Here is a 23,795-nt window from a genome sequence, read left to right on the forward strand (position 1 = left end):
GGATTCCTGAGCTCAAATTACATTAAGATAGATTAAAAAATCAATTTTTTATTTTTGACCCCAAAAAGCTGAAAATTGGCGATAACTCAGTCAATTTCAAAGATAGGTCAATTTTTCTTTCAGATTCGGATTCCTGAGGTCAAAATACGTAAGAAAAGCATATTAAACCCAATTAAAAAAATGATTTAATTTTTGCTCAAAAATCGAATTTTTTCTCGCTTCTTCAAGAGAAAAAAATCTCAGAAATCCAAATCTGAAAGCCAAAATCATCTACTCATGCAATCGATCGAGTAATTATCAGGTGAAAAAAATTTTTTACTCGTTTTTCGAATAAATAATTAATCAAGTGGGGTACTTCCAGTAATAAAAAATTTTTTCTGGTCAAAAATCATAGAAAACATCTAAAAATTGTCGATCGTGATGGTTTTTTACTCAACTTCAATTTTAAGTCATAAAAAGAGCATGTCATTTTTTGATTTTATACTTAGGACAACGATTTACGAATTGAGAAACGAAGAAATTGGAAAAACAAACTGTCAAATATTTAATCTTCAACAACTTGAAACTTGGAAATATATGATTGAAAAATATTGATTGATTGAAAAATGGTATGATAATATTTACGATTACGATTATGCGCTATGAATGAGTATAATTTACGTATATGCTTTCTGACTCTATTATATCAGCAGACAACCAAGTCAATTATCTGTCAGAGCAGAACATCTGTGCGACAAAAATTGAATCTGTCAAAATAACGAAGTTTCCTTGTTATTACTGCGGCGAACTTTATACTATAACAGATCGCTTTTCGTCATCGCGGTAAACTTCACGTTGTCATACTGTTATTATAATCTGAATATCAAAAATCTCCTCCTTGCATTTGTTTTTGGTACAAGTTTTTTTTATTTATATCGAGGGAAAAGTTGAACACATCCTTGAACCGGGACAGGTCATCATTTTGCCAAAATTGCCCGGTCGTGTTCCCTTTTCAAAAATGGTATTTTACACGAATTCGAGTATGAGCCCTTGGCGTTCGAAACGGACGAGAAAGTCCGTCGATGAGAACCTGCGTCGTAGGCATGATGCGGTAGGTTCAGCACCAGCAGGAACGTTCATTTGGCAGTTGGCAGACCTTTGCCAACGATGCAACGCACATACATAAGGTACACGAGGTACAGGTACGCCAGCAGCAGCAGCAGCAGCAGCAGCGGCAGCTCCACCAGTAAAAGCTAAAACACAGCTACCGTGGGACTCACGCGAAGACTGTTGGTTGGACGGGGGCGGCTGGGAGTTGGGACTCTCTTATAGGGCGGTCGCTTCTGGACTCCCACGACCCTTTTTCACGTATTTTGCTCCCGTCTCGCGGTGCATTATCACGCCATACCTTCGCCCCGTCTCTTTAGTGAAGCCATTCCTCAGGCATCCCACATTGCGGTATGCGTGCCTCGCGAACACCAACGACATTTACGCACACGCTCCCGTTACACGAGTGTAAGGAAACCAAAAATAAAACCAAAACCAAAAATAAAAATTAAAAAAAAAAAACACACAGGAAAAAGGATAAATACAGATTCGAGCACTTTTTTTCCTCCTCGTGCATATACGGTGCGGAGAATGTAGCGATAAATTTTTTGGGGTAAAAATTGATTTAACAGGAAGTCGTTAGTACTACAGTCGCGACGACGACGATGATGATGATTATGATAATAATGACAATGATGATAATAATAATGATAATATGGTAGGATGTCTGCGGGGATAGCTATATAACTTTTCTGATGGCTCGTGCAGAAAAATATACCGTATTATAATATATTTATATACTATCATATTGTAACGGAAGTTGTTAATAATGATCCTGTTGTAGAACCAGCTATACGGGAGATAGTTTATCCCCTGTTCGTAAATTTTTATGTAAACCAAAAACTGGATTGCGTACACACATATATATATATACACGTGGATTATGCGTCTATCAACTATCACCGTGTGATTTTAACGTATACCCACCGTTTGAATCCGGGTATATACATATGTATCACATTTATATATATATATATATCTATATACTCGTCGAACTCGTCTCATTTTGTATATCAAACTATTTACCGCTAAAGAAACTGAGAAAAATCCACTTGTTGCCTAAGGTTAAGTAGTCGTCCACACACGCGAGGTCTGTGCAAACGAGTCTCTTATTTTCTTCTTTCTTCGCGTTCATTTGCTCATTATCGTTATTACTATCCGTTTCTTTCGCTATTTTATCATAAAATTTTCTTCTCACTCCTGCTCCATTCGAAATCCCAGTAGCGAATTGAACTTTGAACAGACATCGGAAAACTTCGATTTCAATTCGATTTCCCCGTTAAACGCGTTGCGGCAGAGAAAATTAGCGAATGAGTAAATATCAACGGTATAATCCAATAAAATGCAGACACCACGGGTCGTGAAATCTAACAGCTCTAATGAGAGCCCCGAGCGTAGTTCGTTCGGGTACATAAGGGCAATCGGAGTTCCTTCCCAAAGGACCTATTAGCTCAGATCTAATCTCCACTTGCTTATTAGAAACAAGAGGTTTGCGTGTGTCTCTCGGCGGCGTGTGTGTTTCACCGGACGGAATACGAAGTGCCTTTGTTTTATCAATCGTACGTAATACGGCTACACCGCTACGCGATCTCGATATTCGTTACATTCGAAACGTATACACGCCAACGATTCGCCTAATTTTTCGAGCTCAGTTATTTCGTACAAACGTCTTTCATTGTTCGGTAGGAATAATCAGCAACGGAAAAAAGAAATCATAAAAATAGACGTACAAAGATCTCACAGTTTCTCAAGCGATCGAGACCAGTTGGTCGGAATTAGTGAGAAGATTAACCAACTTCGTAACCAATTAGCACCTTATGGTGAGTCTAATACGGTGTCCGATAAGCCCTAATAATATGCGTATAGCATAAAACCATTTCACAATAATTTTAGTAGGCTCAAGCGAAGCTATAGAAGAGGGAGTCGGACAGCCGTAAGAAAAAAGGGTTGAAATCCAGTTCGATTCATCTTCGATTCGAGCAACGAGAATTCGTTGATATTTAATCGTGTTTCAAAGTAAAGACGGTAGTCAAACAGAGTCCCGCGGGTTAATTAAGCCCCACGGGTGTAAGGACTAAGTTCTTCGCCGATGGAATCGAGCGTTGGACTTGTCGCAGTGCCTCGCGTCGAACAGCGATGGGACAGCATCTCTCGTCAGCTCATGGTTCATACGAAAATTTTAGAAATTACTGGCAATGATTTTTTTCTTCTTCTTCTTCTTCTCGTCTACCTACGTGTTCACATGCACTTATCTTGTCGCGTACCTTCATCATCGTCGCCTCGTTCGGCATCGTATCAGATCGGTTTTACTCGGCTTATTCGATGGCGCGGTGAGCAACCGAGCGTGGTTCCTTTTCGATGCCCCCGACTCGACCTCTGTCCTCCTCCGCTGTTCTAAGCCGACTCGCGGAGGTATATACGATTCTCACATTCGCACTCGCAAATGGCTAGACATCTTTGCGAGTCATTCGATCCGTTTACGATCCCTGAATTCATCTCCGATTCGAAATATCGTTTTATACGATCCTCGGAGCAAAGCTTTCCCAACGGCAACTATACTCCTCATGAATTAATTGTCCAATGACCTTTTTTCGCTCGGTTTTTTTCGGTCGGTATTCTCTCCCTCACCTTCGAGTCCGTAAAGACATCGTCGACGGTGTGACTCAAGTGTTCGAGTCGTTGCAATTCCCTCTAAAATAAAGTTGCGTTCTTTGGTCCCCTTGGGTACTTATACTGTTGCCGCTGGTGGTTCTCCCGATGTTTAACGTGCGTGTAGAAAAGCCCTCTTCTCTATACTCGGGCTATGAGTATGTACCGCGTATAACTGAGAAGCGGGCTGAGGTGTGCTCATGTAGATAAGCTCTGTTAATGACCGGACGTGCGCTCACCCAGCCAGAACTTTACCAAACCCCCTCCCCCCTCCCCCCTTCGTCCCTCTTTCAGCAGCCCCTCCTCCTTCTACTCGTCGTTCACCTATCCCAAAGAGTCCTTCGCATGCTAGAAGCTCGACATTGTTACTGCTGCTGCAATATCTATGGGATGTATATATATATCGCTGTCGAATGAAATAAAATGTTTTCGATTTTTTTTTTTTTTTTTCCAAAACTTTCTTCGTTTTTTAAGACAAAGTTCCCACATAGCCAGATCGTGCACCAATACTTTCATTCACTTCGCGATCGTTTAGATCATTTCGTATGGGAATCTCGAGCTAAATTCAGCGAAGTATCGCGATGATTTTCGGTCTTTCGTTGACTACGATATACACTCACTTATACTGAATGTTTTACATTTTATATTATACGCATCGGTGAGTTTCGAGCCGTCGTTTTCTTCAACTGGCAGAAGTCCGTTGCGTAATGACTCCTCTTTCTCCTTCTTCTCCCATTTCCACCCTTCCCACACTCTTATTTTTACCCTCCCTCCTCACCCTCATTTTCCCTTCACCTCTTCACGCTCTCCAAGTTCCAACGTACACCGTGTACGTACGTATACGTGCATTCAACGTACGTCTTGCGTACGAACGCTTCTTCAAAATTTAGGTGGATTCTTTCTCTTGTACTTACAATTACGTATATTATACCGCGACTTACATGATACACGGAACGTACCACATGTACATACGTACAAACACCTCGAGTAAACCATAATGTAGCGGCAGCAGATGCCTCGAGGAGACGCTGCACATTCGTACGGATATATGGACAGGGGGATCTCGCACGGGTATCGGACCGTTGGTCGTTTCCTTTTATCATTCTTCGTTAGTTTTTTGAACCGCGAATGTGGATACGTTACACCCTACATTCTTATGTACGAATATCGAACCGTACAGGGTTTACCGGAATAAATTTACCGCGCTAATCGATTGAGAGAGAGAGAGAGAGAGAAAAAGCCGAAGATTAAATAAAACGGCCGTCATCACGTCATAAACTTATCCGTAATTACCTGTAAATCAAACATTGATCGCGACATAAAACACCTGTGTCGTTGAATGGGTCTTAAATGTCGCAATTCCATCCAACGCGTAGCTAATCGAATCTAGTTTTATGTGTGGTACGTACGTGTAACGGTACGGGTACAAACGGCGATCTGTATTACACACAAGTTTATGAGTCGAGGTTTGTAAAAACCCCCGGTGACTTGCATGTTACAAAACTAGGATACGTATAACGTATGTAAGAACCGGGGTTGGTAGGTCGCGTACCGTAGGTACGTACGTACGAAAGCCCGGAAGGTGGTGAAACTGTGAAATGAAAGGGGCCCCGGTTTGCTTTAATGACTGCAGCGGTAGCTCTGCACCGCTGCTGTATGCGTATACCGCATTATACCGTTCAATACCGGGCTCCTGTGGGTATAAAAAGGAGAGGAGAAAAAAAGAGATTAAGAAAAAAAAAAAAAGAGAAAAAGAGAAAAAAAAGTGAAACAACAAAAACTTCTGGAGAGGGAAAGTTCGGTTTCGTTTGACGAGCGTAAATTGAATGTTATGTAGGAGCGCAACTCGGAGAACGGAAGACAGGCATACACGGATAGTTGAACGGTTTCTTCCCGAACAATCCTCGATATCGCGTGATTCGATCGCGCCAGATTTGTCACATCGATTTTTCATCACCTCGCAACTTCGAATAGCTAAAAAAAAAGGGGAACGATGAAAATTGTGTTTTGGGGGATATTTTGCGCGGGCTGAAGTTTAATTTTCGTCGCCTCAAAATCCGATCGTAGGTACTCCGGAGATTTTTTTCGTTCAGTTTTCCTACAATCGGCCAAAAATCCGCATCGTCTTCTGGTGACGGATGAGATGAGAGATGAAAATAATAAAATTAACGATTGAAAACAGAAGCTCGTATCCCCCTGTATCGCAAGCACACCTATAACGTAGACGAAGTTGGTCGTATGCAAGAAGTTATCCAAGTATTCTGAGACACCATAGGCGGTGGTGGCTGTTGCTTCTGTTAGAAGAGGGCGACGGAACGGGGGAGGCGGCGGAGGGCAGTGCCACGCCGCCGCCTCCTCCTAGGAAAGTATTACAAACACGTAGTAGCGATAGCACCGGAAGTAAGCAGTTGTCTAACAATAATGTTCTGGAGTGCGGAGAGCGGACCATCTCTCTAAGCCCAGCTGTACGTGTGCGTAGGTATATCTGTGTATACACGAGGTGCATGCCTTCCCTCCCAAACTTTTTTGTCTCGATATATACCAAAGCCATCCGCACGCTCCTCCGCCCATTTTTATTGTTTTACTTTGAAATTTTTCTGCTTCTCCTCTTGTTTTAAAACACCGCACCGTTGTCTGATATTCAATGGTATGATTCAGATTTCTTTTTCACACCTGCGCGCACCCTACCCCCCGCGCCGTAATATTCACTCGCGCACACCTATACACCGTCACATTTTTTGAATCGTTGACCCTATTTTCGAAACTCGAGTACCCGAAATTCGCGCGAGCCACGTCATCGAAATTGCACGAGTCTTTCAAAAATTTTGCTTAATACTATCCGACTATTTTCCGTCCTTTGAACGATTCGACGTAAAAATTGAACGGGTCCCTTTTCGGTCGTTTCTACTCAGCTTCTGGTTTTACTTTTTCTTCCCCGTTGAAAACAGGAGAATGAAATATCGAAATTCACCGAGGTAAGGAGAGGAGGAGAATACGAGTTTGATGTGTAGAAACAAAAGAATGAAGAAAACACAACGTTAGCGTCGGTTGAATCTCATAGGAGTAGGTTGTCCCAGTCGATGGAGGTGAGAGAGAGAGAGAGAGATTCTTCGTGAAGCAGTGTGGCTTTTATGAACGTGTGGCGGGACCTGGCGCACGCCCGTCACTTGTTGCATACTGATTGCGATATACGCGACCGAAATAACTCCCCCGAACCTCCGACGACGTCCCTTCGTTAACGTCCATACTATATCGCTCCTCTACCTCCGCAGCCACGTAAACCTCAACCTCTCTTTTCTTTTCGTTCGGTTTTTCTTCGCCTCGCCGCGGTACCGCTCTCGGGTCCTCGAAGCCTCGCGACGGGCTCCGAGATACTTCCGGCGTCTCCTTCTTTCCCCCTTTTTCTGGCTTCCGGTCTTCGCGCACACCACGTATATACCTATATGCCTATACCATCCACCGTATAACTGCTTCGCTATACTACGCGCTTACTACGCGAACGGAGGATTTCCCCTACAAAAGTTTTACGCATGCACACGTCGTTTCGTTGTTCCAACCGACCCTGCGCCCATATCTCTACAATCGTGTCGTTCCGAGTTCATTCTACTATTCGCCGAACGATCTGTTACGGCTCGTACACAATTCTCATTCATTCTTGGCTTTGGGGGGGTAAAACAAAGAAAAAAAAAAAGGAAAGAAAACCGACTGGTCCACCCCCTTGTGCTGTGTGAGGGCGTAAAGAGAGATGAGTCGATTTGCGAATCCCTGCCATTTCCAAACTGGACCAAGTCGATCCGATATGAAATCGCGCACGTACGTCGCAAGAGCACTTTTTTCAGTCGCTGCAATTTGCGAAACTTTCGTTTTCGAATTACGATCGTTTGGTGGCTGCAGCGACTCCGTACGCCGAGATAATTCAAGTCTGATTATTCCGTCGATTGAGAACGCGGGTAATTCATTTCCCGATTCTTGAAGAGTCCCCGACTCCGTTTCGGGTTCAAGTGCGACACGTGTGTACCACGTATACGATATACAACAAAACTAACGAAACCGAACGACTAATTGATATACTCCGTAAAATTAATTATCGACCAAAGATGAACCGGTTTAATAATCGCAATTAACCGCAACCGTGTTCCAATTAAGACGAAATATAATTTTATCGTCGCGCGAAGAGGGTAACAAACTTTTCCCTCAGCTATTTCTCGTTGCCGCGCATGTATACGACCTTCTCGCGTAGGAAACTAAAAAACAAAAAAAAAAAAAACAACGAAAAAAGACCAAATCACCGAGATGAAAAAAGCATCTCCCCGTTTCCCCGCGTACAGCTCTCGAGGGGAAGATCATCGTCGTCAGATTCGATGACTCCAACATCGTCAATGACTTTCGTACGAATGTCCGGGTAACACGTGTTCGTTTTGTTGTAACTGCGATACGGCGGTCTGTCTATCTGGTAGTCGGCGCGGGTGATGCCTGACGGAAGTCAAGTGGACCTCGGGGCAGGTGATGCAGGTATAAAAGCGGACCGGGCTAACCGTTCGCGGTGCGGCGCCTGAACTCTCTCGTTGCCTCACATATCGCCTCGCCTGCTCAACCGCGATTACTCGCGATGCTCTCTTTCGTTTGCGACTCGGTTGTATTATAGCATATTATAATATGTGTAAACATTAATACGCACATAAGATAGATTTCGCGCTGTTTCTCACGCTCGGTAGGGTACGGAATATGTTACGTACGCATACGTGTCCGTACACAGATATACTAAAAAATTGTCGACGTCATCTTGGAGCGTCGTGCGGATGCTGTTTGCGCCGTTCTACGAGCGGGGCGGTTTATAGTCGCGTACATATCCATACGAACGCGGAGTAACAGAATGAGAACGTTGAAGTTTACATTCACCATGCAGAGACAGCGGTGATCTCTGCGTATAGGTATATTTGACTGTATATACGCGTTAAGCGTTAAGAGTTGCCGGGAGTTTAATAGTATTTGTAATGGTAGTAGGGGAACGACAGCTTCCTAGTTATAATATAAACGATACAAGAAGTCGAGCAGAAACCTGCCCTGCCCGGGGCAACTGGAATGGGAAAAAGAGAGGAGATCCAGTAGACAAACTCTCTGATACAGAAGAGATAGAAAACACGGTTAACAGAGAAATACTAACCAATACACGTGCACGGTGGCGCGTGTATACTTTGCCCGAGGTACTGTGTAGCGCCTGACGGAAATGCTTCGTGTTAGTGACGGCGGTGGGGGATAGATGGATCTATGAATGGACCGCGTAGCCTCAGGCCCCCAGGGGTCGGTCGACCGGTGCAGGCTATCCCGTTTATAGATCCTCGGAATATTGCTTCCCCGTAGAAAATGACGGAGAATCAGGACCAACGGACTAAAAGGGGGTTTTCGGAACCGACAACTCTACGAATTTCAACCCCTGAATACGCGATTGTCTCGGTCGTAGAAAAACCAATCTTTCAATTTCCACAAATCTCATCGTTTTCGACGTCCCGTTCCTCGAGAGGGAAATCAACGTTTCGCCGTGGTCCGGTGTCCGGGGGGAGGAACGCGAGCGAGTGTAAGAAGAACGGAAATAGACGGAACGGCCGGATCGCGAAGAGCCGGAGAGTTTGAGAATTTCGGGACGGTGGAAAATCGTGGACAGCTCCGATGAAACGAAACCTAGAGGGATAGAAGGAGTAGAGCCGCGTGTAACGTCACTACTCTGCAGCGACAGAAGCGAGCAGCGGCGGCTGCTGGCCAGCCCTAACCAGAAGGTGTGCGCGCGTCGGCATGAATGAACAAACAAATGAATGAACGAACGAACGACGAACGAACGAAGAAACGACGAACGAACGAAGCGGCGACCCGTCGTAACGACGACGAGAAAACGAGAACACGACCGACGACGACGACGACGACGACGACGAAATAAGGCTGCGCGGGCGACCGTCACACCTCGTCCCTTCTCCCCGCAGCCGCGCACCGTAGTAGTAAAAGCGTCTCGACGCCCCTGACGTTCCCTCCCTCTTTTTCCTCCGTCCCGACCCGCGTCGTATATTTCGCTCGCTCTCTCCGCGTCCTCTCGGTCGCCTCCCTCCACGCGGGCCCGTTGAGAGAGTATTCATTCATAAAACTAACGCGGAGTAAGGCCAACTGGCGCGTGGGGGTGCCCCTTCGCCCCTCCGCCCCCGCCGACCCCTCGCCGTCGCCGTCTCCCTCGGTCTTTCGTCTTTTCTCCCACTACTCGACAGGCCAATGCCGAACAACGCCTCGCACCTCACCTCCTCACCTCGACGAACGAACGAACCGCTACGACGACGACGACGACGACGACGACGACGACGACGACGACCAAGTTGCCGCTGCTGTTCGCTTTGCTCGCTGCTCGCTCGGCTTACTTGCCTGGCCGACTGGTCCCTGGCTGCCCCAACACATGGACGGGAACGAACCGTCGTCGTGTATATACTTTAAAACGTCGCTCTCTCAACGAACGAAGCCAACCGACCAACACCCGTTCGTGGTACCCGTCGTCATCGTCGTTTGCTGCCGCACCACTCGCTACGATTTTAGTCGAGTCGCGTCGAGTCGCGAAGGGAGTCTGCGTTTGGCTGGCTCATCCTACCGTGTCGTCTTCATATTCTCTTTTTCGACGCAATATCATAGCGAGCCACAATACGATTTCTCGATAAAGCAATTTTGTTCGTCATATTTTTTATTTTCGTCATTCTCACCCCTGTATCGACGTCGAAGAACTCTAAATACCGGACGACGATCGCTTCTTCGATTGCTTCGCTCTTCGTTATCATCGTTATCACACAAACGCGCCGATATACTCGCGACCACGTTTTACACGTACGCACCCCCACCGTTACACCCACACCCGCAATCATATATACACGCACGCGTGGACGCGTATACGCGCACGTAATTACGCGTATCGGAACTTTTCGCGCGCGTACGTTTTACACGCGCGCGTTAAATATCCCGTGTAATAAAAAAAACACGCGTTACGTATATAAATGTATACGTACGTATAACAGACGTCCGTCCACCTACCCACCCCCATGTGCAGCCGTTGATGGTGTTCGTTTTACCGTTCGTACGTTCGCGCGTCATTGTTGTTCCTAATTATCGTTTTATTTCATCGCGTGAATAAAAGAGACGCATACACACCTACAGACGGTGAAGAGAATCGAGAGAGGAGGACGAAGAGCACTCGGTCGGGGGAGGAGGGGTGGCGGCGAGGAGAGGATAAGAGAGGAGAGGAGAGGAGAGGAGTGCCGAAAGAGGGAGAGAAAAGATTTATCGAAACACGCGAACCATCGAACCAGGGGAAACAAACCAAGCGCACCGAGTGACAACGGAGACAAAAGAATCGTCACGCCGTACCCCGATAAATAGGCTGTACACCTATACTGCTGACCGGCACGAAGATCCAAGTGCTTTAATTTTCCATGTAACAGCTCTGCATCAAAAGCTACGTCTCCCTCGTATGGAAGAAATTGGGGGAGGAAAAAGAGCGGAGATATCGTCGCTCTTCTTACTGGCCGTTCGACTCTTCTTCCTCCGCATAATATACGAGACGAGAAACGGAAATAAACAGTTTTACACTAAAACCGTTTTCGGAACTGTACCGCCTGCAGCGAAGGAGATTCGGGAGTACCGATGACGATGTTGATGGTGGTACCGCTACGACTAAAGCTGCCCACCGCCACCGCTACTGTTTTAACTTCCGAAGTTGATATCGTTCCACGTTTTCATTGGTCAACGTAACAGTCAATGGTTGTAGAAAAAAACTTCGTCAATCCTCCGCCAACGCGACTACTTCGCACACATCTACGCGATATACTTTTCTCTCGCCGATACAAGAGATAGAAAAACGTCATTCAACTGCGATATCAAATTTCATTAAATAAAAAAAAAGGAGAAGAGTACAAATCGTACGTACGGTGTAAAAAAAAAAAACAAAAAAAGAAACAGGATCGAAAAAAGTTTTCAAAATATCAGAATTTCACATATCACACCCGGTGCTAAAAATATTGTTCGTGTAAATACAGATCGTACGTACACGTTGTAAATAGGTATATATACATATGTGTGTGTGTCTTTGTGTGTGTGTGTGTGTTGGTTATATTTTATCCGTACTGTATAGTATGTATGTATATATACCTATAGAACTGCTTTACCGTGGGGATAAATTGATGCAACTACAAACAAGCTTATTTCACTTGTCAAATGTGTGTCGGTTTAATGTATAGTCATTACAAATGTGTGCGTATCATAATTCAACAAAGAACGGAGACGCGACCGCAACTACAATTAGAGAAGGACGAACATTAATTCTCATGTATTAATCCGTACGCACGTATGTACAATAGGGATGTATAGAAGTCGCGTGTGATACTCGTGTGATAATCGCATCTAAGACAAAAAAGGAACACAAAAAACAGACAAAAAAGACCATTTCAAGTGCGTCCAATAACGAATTTGTATAGTTTTTCATATGGTTTGTGACAATAACTGTACGAGGATAAAACACTTTGATAGTAACTCGATTCATTCCTTAGTACATCGTTGCTAACTTGATTCACTGCACCGCGGACGCAATGTGGTAAACGTGAGAAACGCCCGCAGGATTACTATTTTTTCGATCGAGACATCGGAGGGGAAAAAAATTTAAAAGAGAAGCAAAAACAATAAAAAAAAAGAAGAAAGAAAAAAGAAAAGAAACCAAGATTGATCTAGCATAAACATTCTGAACTATAAAAGCTCGGAGACTGAGGATATCCGATAGGTTTCTCAACTCACGTGTCTCACGTGTTGGGGATCGGAAGAGATTTTCGGATAGCCGCTCGTTTGGAAGAAGAAGAAAAAAAAATGGAAGAAGAAAAAAAATAAAAGATGAAATAAAGTAAGAAAGAGGAAGGGAGCGAAGATTATTAGTTCCGGTGAAGGAAAAAAGAAATATAACAAAGTGTGAATTATCGGTGGTTTTTATATAATAAATTGTTGAATTTTTACACTTTATTTTCTCTCGTTTTTTATCTCCTTCAAATATACCGCAGCTCGTAACGCGGTGTGCACCGATCGGATAAGAGAAAAGAGGAACGAAAGAAAAAGGAAAAAGTGAAGAGGAAAAAGGAACTGCAGGTTACGCAAGATATTCGAAAATAGCGAGCAACTCGCTTATGAATTGATAGTGAACACATGGTGGACACATGGTGGACATATGATACCATCGCCCTCTTTCGAGACGACCAAAACTTACCGCCCGCAGTAACTAAGAACCCCACCGATGTCACATCCCATTGCCATGGGATAAACTTCCGGTTTTATAACAAGAGAGATAATATCGAACGTACTTGGCGCGGCGATATCCAAAAATTCTCACCCGAGGGATTGGAAAATATTTTGCAAAAGAATCTAGCGGAAGAGAGACATAAATACATGTAAAAATCCAAGGGGGTACCCTCTTCGAGTTTCGTAATTTTTTCACGTTTTTTTTTAACGAAAGGGCTTCGCAACGTCTTCCGAAATTATCGTAAAGCTCGGACATGGAATCGAATCGAACGGACCCCGGCTAATAGAGCGCGCGAAAAAATCTCGGCGAGAATCTATCGACGGTGTCAAAGTGCTGCAGGAAAGGGAAAACTACAGAAACGACAAATGGAAGGGAACTTCGAAAAGGAGGAGAAGAAACGGCAAACCTCGATTCGGATAAACGTCGGAGTTCGCGTATGAGCTGCAAAGAAATCAACTGCAGGGCTTCGCTAATGTTCGTCGATTACAACGACCATTACGTCGGAATGGGAATCAAAGCTATGAAGTCCTTCGGCAGGTCCAGAGGTAACATCCTTCGGATATTCAATAATCTCACGTATCGTTTTCCATCTCCCATTTCGCACACGCGCGCACACTATACTCCGATTTCCCGCTTTCCCGCATCGGAATCATAACTGCAGTTGATAAGTTTTCCGCGATTTCTAGCGGTCGTTACGACGTGTGTAACGCTTTCGATCGACCGGTATTGTACACGCGCGCGTCGTTGTAACGTGTAACGTTCGCCGCCGAACTAGACGAGTCGAAAGTAAAAAGACGACACCAACACGTTGCACCCGTGCCGCGGCGTGCGCGGTGACTCCGGAAATGCTTTCTTATACACCGCGCGGTATATAACAACCATCGTCCATAGCCAGCGGACAAACCTACGCTTCTGCTATATGTTGACGGTGTAGCTGACGAGCTCAAGTGGTTATCGCGATTACCCTAGATTTCCGGCTGCTGCGATACACGGGTATAGGTATACTTAGTTTGCGGGCAACCTTCAAACCGCATCAAGATCATCCTCGTTGTCGCTTTCCATCCCTCCGTCCGTCTCCGTTTCATCGATTTCGTAATCGATCGATCGTCGCGCGCCTCGATATACGCCGGTTGAATCCGCCGGCTTTTCGCTCCTTGTTCTTTATTTTTTCAGTTTTTCGGGAATCACCGAAACCAGTTCCTCCTCGCCTCTGTCGCCTGCGTTAAATTGATACCTACCCTACTTACATGTACGGCATATTTTTCCCCAACTCAAACTTTATATGTATACGAGGTCGTAAACATTTCGCGAATTATGCACACGTATAATCGCAATTATAATTCACCCCCCAGCTATACCACCTTGCCCTGCGAAGTTGACCATCATACTTTCTCGTCAATAAATATGACGTTCGCTATTTATAGGAACGAATTTATTTCGAGAACCAGTTTTGCGAATCGTTTGGCAAAAGTGAGAAAAAAAAAGCGAGAAGGAATTGAAAAAAAATCACAAATTATCACCACTTACGCACTTTCGGTGCTGTACTTCTCCATTTATAATAATTTCCATCTATTTTATCGCCTGGATGAAAATCTTCGTACAGATATAGCGCGCAGTTGCATTCGAACTGGAACAACGTGCGAATAATTTCTGGATAATTTCAACATTCGAGCGAATAATCAGACCCACTCATACACCTATAACAGGCGTTGCGAGGAGGTGGGTTCCTCATTTCTGAATCATCTGGAACTCGTTTCGCCGAAACTTCGCGAGAAAGAAGGATCCGTTTTTTTTTTATCATCGACACAAGGGGGTCCCCCGGTATATTCTCTGCATCTCCTTGTTTCCTAGCCCACACTTATCAGTTTCTCAGTGCGAAAGGAGGGGGGGGGGATAAGGGGGAGGGGAAAAAAGGAGGAGGAGAGACCCCCGTCACTGTCATCTGTCGTTGGCACGTGTCTACGCAGCCGCGCGTAAACGTACAAAGGAGCCAACCGCGTCGCGGTTCTTCGGCCATGTTTCTTTCCGCGATTTATCTATATATATATGTATACATATGTATATATATATACACGTTACACGTTACGTATATGTACAGACGGTATGTATATTACACTTTATTCGCGGATATCGGAACCTCGGAGCCTACAGATTCTTATTAAACTCGTGTGACTCCGAATATACATATATTATTGTTTCGCGAACGTAAAAAAATTTAGATGCACATTTTTTTCCTTTTCTACCTTTTTTTTTTCTTTTCGGGCACACGGTATATATGCAAATCCTAAATTTGAATCGTTATTCCTCGGTACAAAGGTAGTAGGAAAAAAAAAAAGAAAAAGAAGAAAATTATCATGAGAACGTCCTAGTTCTAGAATTTATTCAGTAATGTATATTGACTAGAATTTCTTCTTTTTTTCATCAACGAATAGAATGTTTTCTATTTTTCTTTCGCGTATACGCTGATTCAATTCAGATACGTTACGTGGTGCGTATAACTCCATGTCTATAAGTATCCATCGGTCAAAATAAAAATAATGTGAACTTTTCACTTCACAATTCGTTCCATGGGAAATCTAACGATCTAACGATGTGGTTTCTCTAAAATTTTTGGAAAATTTTCTTCCTGAGTTTTGTCAACTCTTCGCGAATCGTATAATGTACCGTATGTAACCGCCATATTCTCGCGCTCGGTTCTGAACAATGGCGGCTTAAAATTATGATAAATTTCCTTATCCCAGGGCGCGGTTGATTTTCCCCAGAGAAATATGAATAATGAATAGCTATAATATTCATAATTACTTGAGTTCTGATAACAAGAGTAGCAAAAAATAATATTTGTGCAGGCGTTGTTATTATTTGTTTTTTTATTGATTGCATGATTATCGCGTACATTATATTTATGCATCAATATTACAGTGTAATCCTTCGCGTAATTATGTGTACATAGGCATTATCGTACATCATTTAATTTACATATTTTAATTGCCACGCGCAGGTATTTTATTTGGCGCATAGTTTTTCGTTTCTTTCACCTGCAATCGAATCATTCGATGGACGTGAACGCTGAGAATATTACGCGATGTTGGAAAAAAAAAAAATAAATAAGAGAAAAGAAAATAGGGGAGATATGCGAAGAATCACAGGAAAAGAAATTATATACTATTTTTCTTTTATCATCTCTTGACACTGATATCACCTCGGCATAGGTAAATTGTAGCTTCGGCTAATTGAAAGATAAAGAAATTCTTGAAAACAAGTATATATGTATATATGTGTATAGTGTATGTACATAAAAAAATAGGTATACGTATTATCGAATACCGATACCTATTTCGTCACCTAGCAATAAATCTCGCGTTATTATACGTACGTATATGTGAATGCACATTGCTATTATTGGCAAACCTATTTTACACTCAGTCAATCATATCCAAATTGTGATTGCCGTGGGTTAAATTTATCCTAGCTAACTAATAAATAATATTTTCAAACATGAAATTACCGCACCGCATAGGTATATTCATATTATACGATTTCACGTGGAACTTGTTATATCCACAACATCGCGGAGCTTTTCATATTTCGGCGATATCATATAAATGCAATATTGGCGTCATTCCTTCGATTCGATTGGCGAGGAATTTTCGCGAAAGCCAAAATGTCCATTAGATATTCCCTGCAACGTAACATTCGTCGCAGACCAAAAACTAGGAGGCGAATATTCGGCGTCAAGTTATTCCGCCGCTCCTTTTTACGTTCTTCGATTCTACGGTCTAATTTCGGACAAAATTTCGAATCGATTCAAGCAACGGCTCCTCGTCGTAAGAACTGCAGTCGGTTCGTGCAGCCAATGTATAACCCTATAGATATATACACGTAGATATATTTTATCGTTAGTACACAAGTCCTGACGTCGTTGCAAAGTTTTAGTCGATAGAAGAAGCTTCGTAATCGGTAAGTCTCTCGTATATATAGAAAACGTGACCGGAGGGTTAATTTTATTTCATTTCCCCTCACCGTCGTTCCCCCCAAATGTCCACCCCCTCGAAACCCCCCCGTTGGCCCGTGCTAGCGCGACGCATCGTACATAAGTATTTAATCTCCATCTACACTCCTTGCAAGTCAAGTACCTCGCACTCCGCCCACTTCTCTCCTCTCCTCGCCTACGAACCCCATGTCTCTAGGTATACGTCTCTTTTTAGCCTTAACCCTTCCATCCTTGCGTACGTACGTACGTTCGAACACAACCGACTATATATTATATTGTATATCGTTATAACGTACCGACTGTTCAATGGCCTTTCGAACGCGATTCTTACATATCCTTCGATCCCGATTATCGTCGAGTACGATTTTTTGTCTGTTCGTAATTCCCGCGGTTCTCAACGCGCCCTTCGTAATAGAATTCGATTAATGAGATACGTGAGCGCGCGTATCGTAACCTACGCCGCACATACACCGTAATTAAATAAATAAAAACATGGTCTCTGATTCAATTGGGTTCTTCCCACTGTTATTCGTTAATATTCCTTATCTCCGTTAACTCGACTGTTTCACTCTGATAATATTTCAATTTAGTGTTCACACACAAACACACACACACGGAATACACGCGATGTGTATATATATATACATATTTCGAAAGGCGCAATCAGCCACCACTTATCGCAACTCTACATGCGCGAGCACCACGAACTGTTTCGATACACTCGCGTACGGTAAAATTTTCTCTGTAAAATCCTTATCTCCTGGACCGTCATCGTTCGATGATTGCGGGCGTTCGGCTGCTTTTGTTTCTGTTATTCCGCTGCCACATCGGCGACATTTTTTCTACAATCGCGGACCTTTGTGATCATCGTCGTCGTCGTCGTCGTCGTCGTCGTAGTCGTCGTAGTCGACCTCGCGAGGAGCGTACAACCAGCAGCCGCAGTTAGGTACCGCCGACTTCGCCGCTAATCTGACGCTTGCGAGTCCTGCGGCAGGAAGTGGGCGAGATATCACTCCGGGCCACACTCGGCTGGGGCTACCATATCGCGAAGAACGGTCGCATAGCGGCACCCAACAGCAGCAACGGCAGCAGCAGCAGCAGAAACTTAGCTGATAATCGCTCGTGTATAACAATGCTCGGCTACCACTTAACCGCTGCCCGCGCGCTAATTATTGTGAACCTCCGATTAGAGCTCGAAACTTTGTTATTCTTGCGATACACAGAGCGCCTGTATGTACGTCGCATTACACGCAACGGTCGGGAATTCCCACTGGAATAAATTCGTGCATCCGAGCGATAGGAACTTGCACGTATTTTTTTTCATACAGATTTCGGAAAAAAAAAAAAAAAAAAAATAGAATTCAAATCGCTGCTCTTCGGTACATACGGTTAGGTTGGAGGAATTTTTCTTCTCGTGTGTGATTCGGTTTCGTTGGATCCGATCTTATAATACATACGAGAGGAGTGGCGAACTACTAGCTCTTTCGAGTAGCACGACGGAGTCAAGGTTAGGCCCGCCTTCCGGTACGAACTCTCCTAAAATACCAACGTAACCAACCCGCGACCGTGTAGTTATACCTATCCCGCGGCTAGCGCACTGCCTTGGCAAACCGACTCGAAATCGAGCAGCTAGTTTACTCTAAACGATATATATCTACGCGCAACCTATATATAATACACCCCACATAACACCCCGCGCCAACACGATGTCAAGTTAAAATTACATTCCCTGGCGTCCCTGTGACTAGATGCCACATACCTACAATCTCGGCTAGGTGTACATCTTTGTCGTTGATGCCAAAAATTATATTTCTCATTTTTCTTTTCCTTTCTTTTTTTTTTTGTCTCATCTATTCAATATTTTTTTTCGCGGTTAATTTTTAGCATGGTATCGCCACCGAAGAATGGAATGCAAGAAGAAACGTAAGAGACAAAAAAAACATTTATTAACGCCATAGAAAAGGACAAACCGAAAGACGAGCTGCTGAAGATCTTTGCCTATACTATACAGTTGACTCGTTAATTTTTGTCAATTTTTTTATTTTCATCCATTTTGTTTTCGTTGTTACGTTTATTTCACGTGTACCTACCTATATACCTATGTATGATACGTGATCGCGCGACGGTTTACATTGCGCCGTCTCTTCAAGGTGCCCCGTTGACGCGCGGAGGGGTGCTTCGCAGCAGTCGTGCAACAGGTGTAACGCGCCCCGCTGCTTATACCACGCTTCGCCTTTCCCCCGACACTGGTATCTACGCACACGTATTGCGTACACCTATGCATACGTTAGGGTAGAGTGTACACGGGTAGGAGGTATATACCGTGTTCGTTGGACGTTAAAAGTTGCTCTCTTACGGCCTTGCGCCTCGTAGGCTTTTTTTCAAAGTTCTGCACTATCCTCCGAAATATTCTACCGTCGTATGTATTTTCGAATTCGCTGATATTCCAAAAAAAAAAAAAAACAATTTCAAGAATTATCGATTTTTTCCATTGTCCTTGTCATCTTTCTTTGCACGCGGTGCGGTATGTAACGAACTTCCGCATCGATGTAACGCGTGACTCGTGCAGAAAAAACTGAATCGAGGGACGCGCTTATACTCGATATTCTTACAATTATTTATTTTATTTTATTTTTTATTTTTTTTTCTATCCTCCTCTCGCGATGCCATATGCAGGGAGGGATTCGGTTTGAAAATATACGTATATACCGAGCGAACGGTCGCACCGCGTGCGGATAGGGCAAGAAGTTGGCGTACAGCTGTTGCAGCTTAGCGCGGTCGTTCGTTCCATAGTGTACGGTTGATCGAGACTTTCGAAGATGTCGAAGAAATGCAGTGGAAAAGCTCAACTGCACCGCGTGTCCCGGAGCGTATAGGTTCGGCTATAGCTTGTCGCAGCGATACGTGCGCATATATATATATATACATACATACATATATGTATACGTGTACGTATGTATGTACATAACCGGCAATATGAGAAACGGCACGTGCCACGGATGTAAGGCGCGCGTTCCCGACGCTCCTCTTAGCTGCTTCGTGCTTTTAGGGACATCGGTACACAGGGACGAAAAACTCGAGTGGCTCCCTGCGACTCGACATAATATTCCACTCCGAGTTGTTCGCTTCTCGGAGTAAAAAAAAATTATTCGTTAAATACGGAGGGATGACGGGAAGGAAGACACTGATAAACTTCTGTAAAAACAACGAAAGGCTATCGAGTGTTCATTCGACTACAATGCACCTTGCGATGAAGGGGTGTTTTTTTGCGGGAGGAAAAATTATTTACCTGTATCGTGTATCGCGTAGCTTCTGGATTTTATTTGTTCGTGGTTTTTTTTATTTTTTTTTTTTATTCAATTTTTCATTATGAAAATTGGGACAGAACGTATATATCGAGCTGAGTATTCTTGACCCTCCGATCTCTGATCTGATGATCAAAGGTCGGGAACGGCCGAATCGAGTTTGACCACCTATATACTTATGTTGTAAAGAAGAATGTAATGGAAATGAAAAATGAAAAATGAAAAAAAAAAAAACGAAAGGTATACGTTATGTGGATAATATATCTCGTTTATTAGGGGACAAATGACCGAATTACACAGCGCCGACCGAGACGCCGATTGGAATATAAATGCCTTTTTAAATCCAAACTGAGGTTATCGGTATAAAGGGAAATATATATATAAAACATCTACATAATCGCTAGCGTATATATCCCCGATCATTCCCATTGCGTGCCTCTTTTATATCGAGGTAGGTACGCAAATAGTCTAATTACGAATATTTATGCAGATTTATGTCGAGCGGCGCGCGGGGCGAAATGACGATCGGAGGGGGTCAAGAAGTCAAACATTTGCATCTGCATCTGCATTTGGCTTTTCTTTTTTTTCTTTTTTTTTTCGTTCTTCGCATAGTTTACTCTCTCGACTTACCTTATAGTCGGGATTTTTTTGCTCTTCTTTTCGGTTTTTTTTTTTTTTATTTTTATTTTTCCTCTTTTTTTCTCTCATTCCCTTACTCCATTACTTTCAATTTCTATACCTCGGCGTTACACACGTACATTTACATATTCGGTTCGATTTTGAAACGATAGAACCCACGGATCGTTGCGTCCACATTTTCTTGTAAAAGGAAAAAGAAGAAATCAAAAAACATTGCCTCCTCGCAACAACGAGAATCGAAATCGATATTAGTTATATCTATTGATTTTCATTCATCGGACACACGATCGACGTATATATTTATTTATTTACCTACCCATATGTATCGGCATCCATTCTACAGGTAGCTGACCCACGCGTGACATAATTTGGATTCCCTGCCACAGCTCGCCAGTTGGTCACGTGAACCTTTTCGATCGTCGATTGATTTAAATCGCTTCTGAATATCCCTTCTTTCCTATTCGTCTCGATAGAGATATGTGGCTACATTTCGAAAAGCTTTTCGAGCCTCGACGACTCGATACAGGTCACTTTTTCTCCATTCGAACACGTGCGCGGGTTTCGCTCGTATACGGATAAACCGACGACCACCAGCGCAATATGTTATAGCTACCTCGGCGTTCATGCTGCTGCTTAAAATTAGTCACCCGGTCAGTTTGGGCGCTAAACACCTGCGAACGTTCGCCCGTCGTCGTCTCTGCAAGACTCGTACCACCGACTCTGTTACCAAAGGAATCAACGAACTCGTCCGATAAAACCAAACGTCGTTAGATAAACTCCAAAATGGCCGAAACTTTTCATTTTTTATGGATTCAAAATTTTGGAAAATATCAATCTCGGAGCGCATCGTCCTCCCTTCTTTTTCCTGCATGTATACAATATGGATAGCTGGTATTGGACGCGCGCATTTGATCGAATTTTTTTCGAAATACTTCGATAATTTTTTTGGATTTTGCCGAAAATAATCGTCGGTCGATTCGGCGAGATCGTTGGCGAAGGAAAAATTTCGTCGGACGAAAATCGCTGCAGACCTTGAAGCTGGCACCTGCGCTTGTCCATATATCGGACTATTTAAAAGCATCTCGTACAGTAGTCGTTCTCGGGAACGAGACCTTGGCGTGGAATTTTGAATATCCCCCAAATGAGGTGGGCATGAAAAAAAAATCTAAAACGCTCATTTTCATATCGGTAATCTCTCTACGTCGTCTCTTCGGGGCTCGGCTCGTACACGCGTGCGGAATCGGAATTCGCGCTCGCGCGCCCTCGAAAAGTCGATCGGTATGCCGAAAAAAGTAGTAAAAATCGTCGATTATGCGCGAGGGTGAAAAAAAGCATATTCACGCACACATTACTCCGAAGACGTTTCGAATGGCGAGATGAACGCCATAAGGCGTACGGCGGCGGCGCACGTACACACAGGTACGGAGGCGAGTTCGTTACCTGCACGTGAACTGTTAACGCACTTTGCGCGTTACGGGGTTAAATACCCACGCGTATACGCGTATCTGTCCGCCGTTAATGCCGCTCCGCGGGTACACGACAGGGGCACCTACGTGTCCACGTTACACAGGCGCTTATAGTCGTACATATATGCACGCATATGTAGTCGGACGGTTACACCTGCTGGACAGTTGCGCCCCTCTTGAGGAGGAGGACGACGACGACGACGACGACGACGATCCGTATCTAGGATACGATCCCCTACTCGCCCTGACCCTCGACACCTGACGTACCGTCCCGCGTTGGACTGTGTGAAGTACGCGGAACGCACATTCTCACACGCTCGTATCGTTCGCAGCGGTGGTTATATAGAAAACGACGCACGTGCATATGCGTGATGGTCACCGCGTCGTACGGACAGCACCCCTGACTGTTACGTTTATCTTTTATTAATGCCCCGCGTTTTCGGCCAATTTTCTTCTTTTCTTTTTCTTTTTTTTCTTTTTGGACTTTTCGTCATTTTTCATTGGCTACTTATATCCGCGTCGCCCGATACGAAATGCCCGAGTTATCGGGGATCGCGAGGAGATTTCGTACGCAATTATCGTTCGTTGTTATACGAACGCAACCGAGTCCATGCGGGTGATGTACGTGCACCTTATTTTCTCTCTCTTCGATCCGTAATATTCGTTTGTTCGTTAAGAGATTTGCTAATTTGCTAATTACGGTAATTAACTTAATGCTGAATTGTTTTATATCGTTTTACAGACATTCCGGCGCAGGTTCCACCGCTGACGCCTGGTACCAACATGAAGATGACGGAGGCTCTCAAGGCCTCGTTTGCCTCATGGGAGAAAGAACAGACCCGTCTCAATATCACTAAAGGTGAGCAGATTTATTTATTTATTTTTTATTTTTTTCTTCAGTTTTTTCCCCCTTCCTCGTCGCTCCTACTTATCTCCGATCGCGAATCTTCAATATCTTACGCGCAGCCAGAATTACAGAACAAATAAAACAAACATATTACATCATCCTTTTCATTTTTTATCCTTGAAGGAAATCATCGAGAAAATTCTCGCTCTCCAGGCTCTGTACACGTTTATAAGCGGATTGGTAAAATTTGACCAAGTATAATAACGGTATAATACACGGATAGCTAACATAATGAGTTATATTATGTATTTACGTACGTGTACATATATCGTCTGACGAAATGAACCTTCGAAAGTTGAATTATAAAGCATAAAATCAACGGAGTGGAACTTGAATTTCACAATCTGGTTCAACATCGTCGTCGTCGTTGTGCACCACACGTGTACGTATACGTATATATACCCTTGTATATTATGTGGTAGGTATCTCGTTGTAAAAATAACGTACAATA

General features: G+C 43.7%; 1 protein-coding gene across 3 annotated transcripts in view; it reads left to right on the forward strand.

The window, feature by feature from the left end:
• The window catches only part of LOC105683765 (protein C-ets-1), a 97,482-nt gene that overhangs the window by 51,139 nt on the left and 22,548 nt on the right, over nucleotides 1-23,795 (forward strand). For 2 of the 3 annotated variants that reach the window (XM_012396625.3, XM_048659632.1), the window contains exon 4: nucleotides 23,180-23,296. In XM_012396625.3, the coding sequence (XP_012252048.1) occupies nucleotides 23,180-23,296 (117 nt within the window). Of the gene's footprint in view, nucleotides 1-10,325; nucleotides 13,582-23,179; nucleotides 23,297-23,795 lie in introns of those variants that run through there. The other variant, XM_048659637.1, reaches the window with a different exon arrangement.

Source organism: Athalia rosae, chromosome 1 (genome assembly GCF_917208135.1).
Source record: "Athalia rosae chromosome 1, iyAthRosa1.1, whole genome shotgun sequence".
Lineage (NCBI taxonomy): Eukaryota > Metazoa > Arthropoda > Insecta > Hymenoptera > Athaliidae > Athalia > Athalia rosae.